The sequence below is a fragment of the Callionymus lyra genome, chromosome 7 (assembly GCF_982586985.1).
Source record: "Callionymus lyra chromosome 7, fCalLyr1.hap1.1, whole genome shotgun sequence".
Classification (NCBI taxonomy): Eukaryota; Metazoa; Chordata; class Actinopteri; order Syngnathiformes; family Callionymidae; genus Callionymus; species Callionymus lyra.
The window spans coordinates 21723281-21734991 of NC_141824.1; the positions used below are offsets into that span (position 1 = coordinate 21723281).

Consider the following 11711-nt stretch of genomic DNA (forward strand, 5'->3'; position numbering starts at 1 on the left):
TAGTAATACCAGCTGAAATAGACAATAGTTCTACTGACGAGTCAAAGAAACAATTGACTATGACATGATATAAGAATGATTTTTTTTTTCACTGTTTCATTATTAGCATTAGCATCATGTAGCATGGATTACAAGAAAATCAAATAACAACTTACAAGAGATTTAGTAATATTTTAAATAAAGCTTTCCAGAGGTAAATATTATCAGCTGATTTCATTTTTCGATAGTTAATAAACTCTTATTTTGTCGAGTACGCGTTGTCTAAAAATAACTTTAAAAGTGTAGAGGTCACCAAATTGTGAGAGAGGTTTTTGGCAGAGATACAAGAGGCACATTTATTTTCATCTCTTTCACAATAACTCACCACAAAACAGATACACAGGGCTTTTAGTACAGACATCAAACATCTATTCCTGGTCAGTGCATGATAAGCACACGATCATTTGTCCAAACGTAACACAGTGCAGTATTTTATACATCGAGGTATGTTCACACACAAACTAATACGCGGGTTACTACTGATATAAAGTCATTTGTACACAACCTTCTGTAGTTTGTCAGTGTTTATACTCATGCACTTCATCTCAACGAGAGATAAAGCAGTTCACATCTATAACATCACAATAGCCTATTCAGTACACAACTAATACCATATATACAAAATACTGCCAGTAAAGTCTCCTGATGATCGGTTGCTGACCTAAACATCAGAGCTGTCCACACGATATCTTCTTTTGTCAGTAGAAAGAAGAGGAATAACGAGAGATGGCCACACTTCACAACAAGACTACAAGTTTAGTGCATTCAGTTTCCGCACTGCAAGTCCATGCAGCAGAATAGTGCATTTTGAGTAAATACTCGCTGTTTTCAGTTCAACCGTCGTCCAGAAAAATGGGTAGAGAAAAGTATTCACTGATTGTATCGGCCTTAAATAATACCCGCGATATCAGATCGACACGGCAGATCTAACTCACACTGATAGATCTGTGCTAGCCCAGTGTTATATCTATACGGTATATTAAGAGAACCCGACTGTGTCAAGAAAAGCATCTTAAATTGGAATGACATATCTACTTTAGACTGAGATAACGACTTGTTGGAAGATAAAAAAAAAAGTTTTTAAAGCAGTGGTATCAACTGCCGGCCACTTATCACCAGGTCAGAAGGACCAAATGGTCATCCCTCGACATGTCAAGAGGCTAGTCTCGTGATGTTGGAAGAAATAATGGATAATATAAAATTACACTGATAATAAAACCAGTACTTACAAAAAGATTAGGTACACCTAGTTAGGAGTATTTTTTTTTAAAAGTGCATCTGTTGATCTCTAGTTTTTTAACAAGCATGTTAAACCACTTGTTTTTTCCTTCCCAGCAAAACTAGAATGCCAAACAAGCCGTGACAAGCCATGTGGGATTAGAAAAATGTGAACTCATGTCAGGCTCTAGACGTACAGTATAAAGTGCTGTCATTAAAATACCAATGATAGCAGAAGGTCTGTCGTTTCTGTCTGGATAATTCCTCATAGGTGGTGCCAAACATTTCCAAATAATTTTAACTTAACATGAGGGTGTGGTCAGACCGCGTGAGCGTCTTCCACCTTAGACTATCTAGATTCTAGCCACACCTATTGTCTTCTTCTGAAAACATAATCGATGCCAATGTGCTTCCTGGAATGTAATTGTTGATCTTGTACTTCTACTTTTGCCATCTTGACGTCGGAATGTAAACTAACCACTCTTGTACAAATGAAAAACAAAACAAAGGTGTGCAAAAAAGAAACTTCCTAGATGGCACTTGCAGATGTAGAATTCCTGTTTCTAAATTTGGTTAAAATGAGAAAAAAGAACGATAATGAATGTCGCATCATCCTCTCAGTGTCTTAAAATCAAGTCATTTTAAAGAGAGCGTAGAGTTAGATCAGTCTTATATCAGTAACTTTGTGTCGTAAATTCATCACTTAGATCAACCATCAATTACCTTGTTGTGCTCTTTTTGTACCTCTGTCACTCATGTAGTCAGGTGAGTATTCTTGTTAACTGAAGATGAAATTCATGGATGCATTTGGTGAGAAATAGACTAACTTAGATGCGGATATAATTAGTTCTGGAGTTCTATATTTCCGGCTGGGTTTGTGACCATTTTAAAGGTTTCTCCATTGACTTGTATGGCTCTTAAACGCTGCTGCTGCTGCTGTGGCTCTAGTGACTATATGTACGATTGTTATTTCTTCTTACTCGGTAGAGATTTACATCAGCTGTGCTACCAGTGGTTGGAACTGGGTGTGTTGAACCCTGAAGTTGTGTTTAAGTCCAGGTAAGGAAACTGGTAGATGTATGGGCTGTCTCAGTGCTTTTCTTATTACCAATAGAAGTAAGAAATACGGTTTCTTCATTCCTTTTGAAAAAATAAATACATTGTTGTATACTCGTCTCCTGTATATAAACATCGATAGTTGGAAGTCTGTTCTCCCTTTCCATATTCAGGGATGCATCATATGACTGGTACAACTCACATTTTTGGTCATACCACTATCAACATCCCAGTGTTTTTCTCACTACAGCACAGCCTTCAATCCACAGAGTTGACATAAATATGAGACCCATTGTGGCAATTGGAGCTTATTTCCTGAATCTCCACCCTTAGCCGGGCACGAATGAAGTCACCTCTGCACTCTGTCACATCCTCCGCTCGCCGTTCTCCACGTATTCCGCCAGACTGTTGAGAGCCGTCTCCTCGCTCTTGGACTGGAGAACAGTATCGCCCTTCCTGGAGGGCTTTTTAGTGGCCTTCGATAGCTTCCTCCTAAACGTATCACCGGCGAGGAAATAGAGGATCGGGTCCACGCAGCTGTTGAGGCTGGCCAGGCCTCGAGTCACCTGGTAGGTGGCGTAGACCCGGTTGTTAAAATCGCACATGTCCGGGCTCTGGAAGTACAGGCGAGCCCTCATGTTGAGGTTCTTCATCACGTGGAAGGGCAGGTAGGAGATGGCGAAGACCACCAACACGATGATGACCAGGTGGATGGATTTCTGCCGCAGCGGCGCGTTGTTCATGTCGTTGTTGACCAGCGCTTTCATGATCATGCCGTAGCAGCAGAAGATGATACTGAAGGGGACGCAGAAGCCGAAGACGGTCAGCACCATGCTGTAGATGAAGTAGCCCGGCAGCTCTTCCACCGTCGTGGTGTCGTAACACGTCGTGGCGTTCCGCTTCAGCCCCGTCCTGGAGTAGTAGAGGATGGGCGACATCCCTATGATGACCACGGTCCACACCAGGGCGCTGGTGATGACGGCGTTCTTCTTCTTGAGTCGACCCAGAGACTTCAGTGGATGCACTACCCCGGTGTAGCGGTGAACGCTGATGCAGGTGAGGAAAAAGATGCTCCCGTAAAGATTCACGTGGAAAATGAATCTCTGCAGGCGACACAGAACATCCCCGAATATCCAGTCGGTTTTGTTGAAGTAGTAGAAAATGAGGAAGGGCAGGGAGAGCACGTAGCAGAAGTCGGCCAGCGCCAGGTTAAACATGTAGACCGAGATGCTGCTCCACGGCCTCATGTGGCACACGAACATCCAAATGGCCAGACTGTTGCCCACCAGCCCGGTGATGAACACCATGATGTAGACGGTGGGCAGGTAGTAGAACTGGAAGCCGGTCTTCGTGAGGGAACATCCTCGAGTGTGGTTTTGGAGTTCTGCGTTGAGCAGGGAGGTCAAGTTGAGGTCTGAAGTCATTTTTCTTTCACGGGATGATGCTGTGTGAAAACATTAGATGAGATTAGAAACATCTGTGGTATTTGTGCTGATTTCACAGATATAACCACAACTGTTGATAACAACAAACTTGTTAACATGTGGCTAGCTTCTGGTTGTTCTTACTCCACTTAGCTTTGATTGATTTGATTTTGATTTGATAAACAATTTCCCAAAGGAGACCTCCTGAGGGATCAATAAAGTTTAACCTTACCTTACCTTACCTAGATTTGATAATACAGTGCCAGTCAAATAATTTAAACCAAATTCTGGCAAGTCAAAATCAGGTCAATAAATGTATGAGTCACCAGCACACCACAAAATGTACACAATTACTGTTTAAAAACATTGAAAACATCACATAGTCAATGTAATAGTGAACGATAAAACATTGTATTGGTCAAACTACCACATGCATTATGTTCCTGTTTATTGCATTTAAAAGTTAAGATACAATTCTCATATGTCAAATAGAAACTGGGTTGAGAATGTTTTTTTTATATTCCTGTAAATAAGTTTCCTTCCTCGTCATACCACATGTTTTAACTGTTTTACTGAACAGCACCTTAGTGTCAAGAGTTATTAACCCATGATGCAGGAAGGAGAGATTTCACCGCTCCTTCTTGTCAATATAATAAAATATAATAAAAATGTTTTAAATGATGCACTGTGTTTGCAATTTACTACTGTTCACTATTAAATTGTTGTTTTTTGCACGAATAATTTAGTTTATAGTATAATAGTTTTTTGTTATTATAGTTTATTATCATGTTAAATTATTATTATTATCGTTGTTATTTGCACTGTACAGTATATTTAATCTAATATGTATTTATGTTTTATGTATTTATGTTTCTGGGGTGAACTTGCTGCTGTGACCACTCAAATGTCCCCACTGAAGGACAAATTTAATTATATCTCATATTAGTAAGTAAGTAAGTTAGTAATTTGTATTTATATAGCGCTTTTCTAAAGCGCTTAAACAATCAAAACAATTCTCAACAAAATATATGCTTTAAAGGTCAAGCTAATACTGAGAACAACACAGGAGTTCCAGAAAATTAAGGAAAAGCCTAAACAAATAAAAATGTCTTAAGATGTTTCTTGAAGGAGTCAGTAGATCCATCAAGCGCAAAGAGAGAGGAATATTAGATTTGTTTGACTTGAAGATACTTATTTATTTAATAAAATAAGAAATCCCTTAACATTTTCACAACTTGCGTTCGAAATTGCCTCTCTTTAATAAAGTCGACACCACTGTCCTAAAATAAATAAAATAGTGGGTCAGGTGGATAACCTGGTCATGCTTAAATGGGGTTAGGAATAGCAATATTAGGGATAATAAAGCTAGCATTTATTCAATGTTTTACAATATTTTTAATGTCAAATTACTAAATGCATTCTTTTTTATTGAATACAATATAATACCGTCTTCACATCTCAGGATTAATCAACGCATGTTCCTGTTATTAATTATTTGAATTTAAAAAAAATAAAAATAAATTTCTTTAAATAATGACCTTCAACCCTGACTGACTCTGTAGGGTGTGGACTCTCACTTATGGTGTTGAAGGGAGATTTCTTGGACTCAAACAGAGGACATGGACAGACTCACACCTACAGACAGTTAAGCAAACATAATCGTTTTGCTTATGGACAGCAGTGGGAAAAAAACACTTAATATCTTGAATGACACAGTCATAAACATGCATAAACTATTTATTTTAGTTCAAGTTGAATGTCTTTGATAGCAGCCTAAAAAGATACCAGCAGGTTTGTAAAAATAAACATTTCATCAGAGCAGTTTCGTTGGCGCAGTAGATCAACTCGTGTGTGTCTGTCTCGTGGAAATCCATTTGTAAAGTGAAGAACACGATCGTAAGTTCCTGAATAACACCCACGCGCTACACACAAACACGGACCGAGGCGCTGACATTCACTCACCAGTGACAAACGCTCATATCCCACATTCCTGTAGCACGTCACGCACTTTTTTTTCTTCTTTCTCCCAACCCACGGATGAGGCGTCGCGCGCAGTCAGGTGTCTACATCCAGTCTCCAAGCTTTGCCCCAAAAGTTCAGTGGGTTCCGTGGAAAGAGAAAAAAGTCCTCCGTGGGTCGAGTGCTGGTGCAGGAGCAGAGACAGCTGCAGGCTTCTGGCATGAGGAGCAGGGATTACGAGGCAGAGGAGGAACAGCGAGGGGAGGAGGAGGAGGAGGAGGAGGAGGAGGAGGAGGAGGCGCGCGTCTCTCCACACATCAGCTTCTTCCTCCTCTGGTTCACAAACCGCTCTTTCACTTCCTCCCGCCCCGCTGGATCCGACACGATTTTAATAACTGGCTTCTGCAAAAACTGTTGGTCGACGGATGCAGGAGGTGGACTTTGGTTTCGTGAAGCGAGTTGTACTTTGACTCGTGATATGGTTTTTATTTACCACACTAGATTTGCTGTAATATAAGAATATGATATATTACATCATACATCTCTTCTTTATTATCATTGTTAGTGTAAAATATATTTTCTTCTGATTATTTCTTCTTTCTTCACCCCAAAACAGACAAGGTGCTCTTCATAATGCTTTAACCCGCTCTAGTAGAAGAACTCACATTTCTCCGATCCTTAAAACTCTTCACTGGCTGCCAGTTTCTTTCAGGATCAACTTTAAAATTCTGGTTCTTACTTTCAGATCTATTCATGGTCAGGCTCCTCCTCACATCACTGATCTGATCCAGCCTTACACCCCAGCTCGGGCTCTGAGGTCTGTGGATCAGAATCTACTTATGGTTCCTCGCACACGGTTCAGGACCAGAGGAGAGAAATCCTTCCAGGCTGTTGCTCCTAAGCTTTGAACGATCTTCCTCTTTCTTTGCGCTTGATGGATCTACTGACTCCTTTAAGAAACATCTCAAGACGTTTTTATTTGTACAGGCTTTTCCTTGATTTTCTAGAACTCCTGTTGTGTTATCAGTTTTATCTTGATCTTTAAAGGATATACTTTATTGAATGTTTTGATTGTTTAAGCGCTTTGTGACCCTGGTCTGGAAAAGCGCTATATAAATAAAAATGACTTTCTTACTACTTAATAAAGTTCTCTCACGTCTGGAATCTCACCAAACGAGATCACGGTTTAAATTAAACATTCTGACGTCACTCCTGTGGACGTGTCCTCCCCTAGAAGCCCTAAATCAGTTAAGTACCTACATGTTAATCGTGAAACAAAATAATATTTATGTAAACATGGTGAGAGTTACTTCTGCCTTTTGGTGTTTTTGTAACGTGTACATCAAGCAGCAAACCTTATTTTTTATTATTCGTTTTTAATGTACAAAACGGGAGTTTTAGGGGTTTTAAGTTTCGTGTTTTGTGACCAATCAGAGCAGAGTGGGCGTGGTTGCTTGGACGAGACTTCTTCTCAGGCAAAACGGCGAAATTTAAGTGGGCGTGGCTTAAGCGCATTTTCTAATGTAAATATCTTTATTAAATGAGAGTTTTGTGCAAACAGAAACATACTGATGAGTATAATAGAGGTCCTACAACAATTTAAGAGACACTTACATCAGCACATTAGCTGCCCTTTAATCTAATTTTGGAAAACAAAGATTTGTTGAATTTAAATTCTTTCTCTTAAATATTTAACTAGGTTGGTAAAGTCCACCTCAGCTAAAATTTCACTCATTTTGGGATTATTTTCATTTATTTTTCTGTTTGTTTTTCTGAGTTGTAGGCAAGAATGTATGTTCATTTTAATGTAGCCATTTCGTCTTTTGTCCAAAAAAGACTCTTCAACATCGAAATACCTCCATTGTCTGCAGAGTCGATCTTGTATTGAAGCTCCAACAAAAGGATTCTGTGTAAATTAGCTACACCTGCAATGTTTTTCAATGAGGAAAGACTACAAAGCCGGAGCTGAAAAACTGACATCCTCGTTACAAACAAATCTAAAATATAGACTTGTATAATATATTTTTGTTTTTTTAAACATAACATAAACCTTTTTTTTTAAGTTGAGGCTTCAATATGAGATGGACGTTACAGTTGAGAACTATGGAGGTGTTCTCTAGTCCTACATAAAAACATACATGTTTGTCTATAACTCTTAAAAGGGAACAGATTACTTTAAAAATAATCCAAACCCTTTAGTCAACATGAGGGAGAGTAGATAATGAGTTAAATCTAAATGATGACATTGCAATCGAAGAACCCAATAAAAAATTAATAAAATAAACATATTCAAAAAGACAAAAAAAATAACTGCAATTTTTAAGAAAACTGTATTTATTTTGAATTTTCTTTTTTTCTTTCTTTTATCTCGTTCTTCAAAATGCATTCAGAGTTTAGAGACAAAACATGCAAACATACCAAACACACGTTTTGTTCATGCACTTAGTGGGAGATATGTTTGGTCTAAAAAAATTACTTTTATGCCGTTATCATAACATCACAGGAGATGGACATTATACACCAGATTCTGCATCTTATAAAAGTTAATTCAAAAACATGTAATTGTGGTATCGTCAAGGCATCACCTGTTGCAACTGCCAAGACCTCAAGGATATCTAGTACTTCCACCACTGCTCACAAGCTGCATCATTTTAGGACAAAATATATCCTTTTTTACTATGATCACCACCACTGTTCGACAGATACATGACTGAGATGCTACTGCTAACCCAGGATGATGCAGTAACAGGCATTATCATGTTCAAAGTGAATAATTCTCTGTCAATGCCATCAGAAGGACACATCAGGCTCCAGCGGCCCGGTTAAGAGCAGCAAGCCAGACCCGTACAATTACTCCTCTGTTCGCTGAGGTTTCATGTCTCAGAGAGCATTTCCAGTCAAGGACAGAGACAGAGGAAGAGAAGAGGATGGAGATGGATTCAGAGTGAAAGACCTAAAGGTTAAACTAATTATGCTGGGATGTCTAACTGCCTCAAACTGTGCCGCGGTTTGAAGCCGCGTTGAAATAAAAGACGGACAACATACTCGTGTAACAGCGTGTAAATAAACCCACGGCAGGTCCGCAAGTCAAAGAAGAGACATTGAGTACGATTAGAAGAAAACAAAAAAGGTTTGCGACACAGAGAAGAAGGGAAGTATGTTATGATGATGGAGAGGCAAGAGTAGAGAAAAATATCTCTTTCTTTCTTTTAATCAAGTACCTTTGAAGGTTATCAGTGTCAGAAGTTGAACCTCAACACCTTCCATGTCTCTCCAGCCTTAGTTTGAAAACATCGGATCAGTTATGACAAGACAAAGCATCAAAGGAAAGAGTACGTCTTTCAGGCGTGATGTTGAAAATACAAACAACATAATTGCAAAAACACCAATGAACACAAGGGAATAAAAATTAATTTTGTGAAGTAGATTGAACCCTTTTAACTTTTTACTCCTTTAACTAACTATCCATTAGTAGAGGACAGTAGTATAGGAGGGCTGAAAGAAAAGTATAAAAAGAAGAATGAGGATGAGGAGAATAGAAAAAAAGGGAAGGACATTAAGAGGCAAAGAGAATTACATCTATTGATCTACCCTCAAGATGTAAAACGTCTTACTTTTATCAATTAGGTTTCTAAGTTCTGAAGGCAGTTTACGAGTTTACTAATCAATGCACACGTTCAAACCTTCTACCTTGACTTTGAACCCCTTTGACCAGTATGACAAAAAACACCTCAAAGGACAAAGGTAAGAAAACAAACAACAGAACCAATAAATCTCAAGGAACATCTGTCAACAATGATAGATTATCTACCACCACGATGTAAACATGTCTGTCTTTCAATGAAGAAGGAAGAGAAGGATGAGGTAAGTAAGTCGTCAGTCTATCTTTTGTGAAAGATAAAAGGAATAACAAATAGCGATAGAAGGAAAAAGGAATTATTGTTGAAGATACGGTGAAAAGAGGTGGAGATGGGGAATAGAGTCATTGTAAAATAAGATCAAGATGATGATGGACGTCTAGTGACTCAACACTAACACCTAAAGTACTTACTTTCTTTCTATTATGGTTCAGAAGTGCCAAAAAGCCAGTAAACGGTCTTGAAAGAGTATAAAATGTACAAGTCCAACCTTCACCATGTTGTCTGGAAAAGCGCTATATAAATAAAAATGACTTATTTACTTAACATCTCTCTCATCTGGCTTTGAACCTTTTTGACCAGTTTAAACAAAAGAATTAAAGACTCAAAGGGACAAAGCATATCTGAAGACTTAAAAGATTCATCTTTAGAATGATCAATAAAGAACACAACGGACAACACAAAGGACGTTCCAGTCTGTGGTGTGGCGTGGCTGGCAAACCGCAGAGACAAAACCACAACCTCTCATTGTATTCACACTTTCCTGCGAAAGTCAAAACAGTGAATCTTCTGGCCGAGAGGAAATCGATCCGCTCTCCGGGGCGTTCTCATTGTACATTCCTGAAACAGAAGAGTTTGACAAGAGAAATGCAAACCATTGGCATCAAAGTTACCTGCTGCGGAAAGATGCTAAATCAAACACATGGCCGAGGAAGGTTAACAAAGAGCCACTGATGGGAAGAGATTCATCTTCATCCAAAGTAAAAACCATCAATTACAAGGTCATAAGAGCTTCTGTCAGCATGAAGCTACTGTATAATACGATTACACTGGTGCATTACAGCAGAGTACATTATGACATGAACACAAACAAACCCAATATACATTCAGTCAGCATTTAACATTCATCTTGGGCTGCAGAGGGCTGGAGCCAGCAGACAATATCGGAGGACATCGAGGAATAGCTGCCAGGTCACCTGGCACGGAGTCTTTAACATCATGAAGCTGCTGCATCACTTAAGTGACTCAAACCACAGCAAAGTGCTAGCGTAAGCAACTATGTTGCTGTTTAGCAAATGATCGAAAACATCTTGGTACCAGGGGTCATCAACTTTTTTGCAACTGCGAGCAAGGGCCCCATGTGACCCTTAGTCCTACCATCGGTTTGGTACACACTTCAGATATAACTTTATATATATTATTATAGTCAGTAAGTAAGTCAGTACTAATGGTAAAGCGCCTTTCTCAGACCAGGTTCACAAAGCACTTAAACAATCAAAACAATAGGCAGTTAAATACTTTAAAAGGTCAAGATAACATAGACACAAACAAAATAGTACACAAAAAAAATGTTTTAAGATGTTTCTTGAAGGAGTCAGTAGATCCATCAAATGCAGAGATAGAGAGGAAGATTATTACCAAGCTTAGGAGCAGGCAAGACAGCTCCTTTTTGTTTAGACACGAAAATTACAATTGTCCAAACGAGAAGACACAAACTTATTACAAGCTTCTTTGGTGTCTGCGGACTTTGTGGTGCAGCACAAAAATAATACTATTATAATTAATTACTTAAAAAACAAAAAAAGTGCATTTGAATTTTTAATTCATGAGTAAACAAACAATAAAAACAAACAACTTAAAGAAACTAAAAGTCGATTTTGGACATGTTTTCTCTGATTTAAAGGAATGTTTTGTCACTTGGTTCTTGCTGGTTCTGGCACCAATATGGAATGAAACCTAAACCATATCCCGTCAAAGATTATTTGAAGAAAGAGTGAGCCACTGATATGTAGGGGTGGGTACTGTTACTGGTTCTTGCATAACAGGAACAGACCGTATAGCCATGTAGAGTTCGGTGACTTATTTCGGTTTTATTTTTCTGCAGGAAAATCATCGCTTAACATATGGAAAAACACCTATGTTCATTGTGTATATAGAAACAGAGTAATATAGGTATAAATATTCATATGTAGAACAATTTTTTCAGTCTCGGCGTCAGATCCATGCACTCAGCTGCATGGATGTTAGCATTAGCATTAGCATTGCTATCCAAATATCTCATGTAAAAACAGGCAAATCTGGCTGCGAAAGATGTAGAATCAACAACCTGTTGAAGGCGATATCTTGTACGGGATGTATCACTTTAAATTTGATTACA

General features: G+C 38.6%; 1 protein-coding gene across 1 annotated transcript; it reads right to left on the reverse strand.

Annotated features, from left to right (window-relative positions):
• Nucleotides 1-314: 314 nt before the first annotated feature.
• Nucleotides 315-5961, reverse strand: p2ry1 (purinergic receptor P2Y1). The gene is made up of 2 exons (XM_087796473.1): nucleotides 5700-5961; nucleotides 315-3757 (listed from the first exon to the last, which is right to left on the reverse strand). The coding sequence occupies exon 2, from the start codon at nucleotides 3735-3737 to the stop codon at nucleotides 2679-2681; it is 1059 nt and encodes a 352-aa protein (XP_087652599.1). The 5' UTR covers nucleotides 3738-3757; nucleotides 5700-5961; the 3' UTR covers nucleotides 315-2678.
• Nucleotides 5962-11711: the final 5750 nt, after the last annotated feature.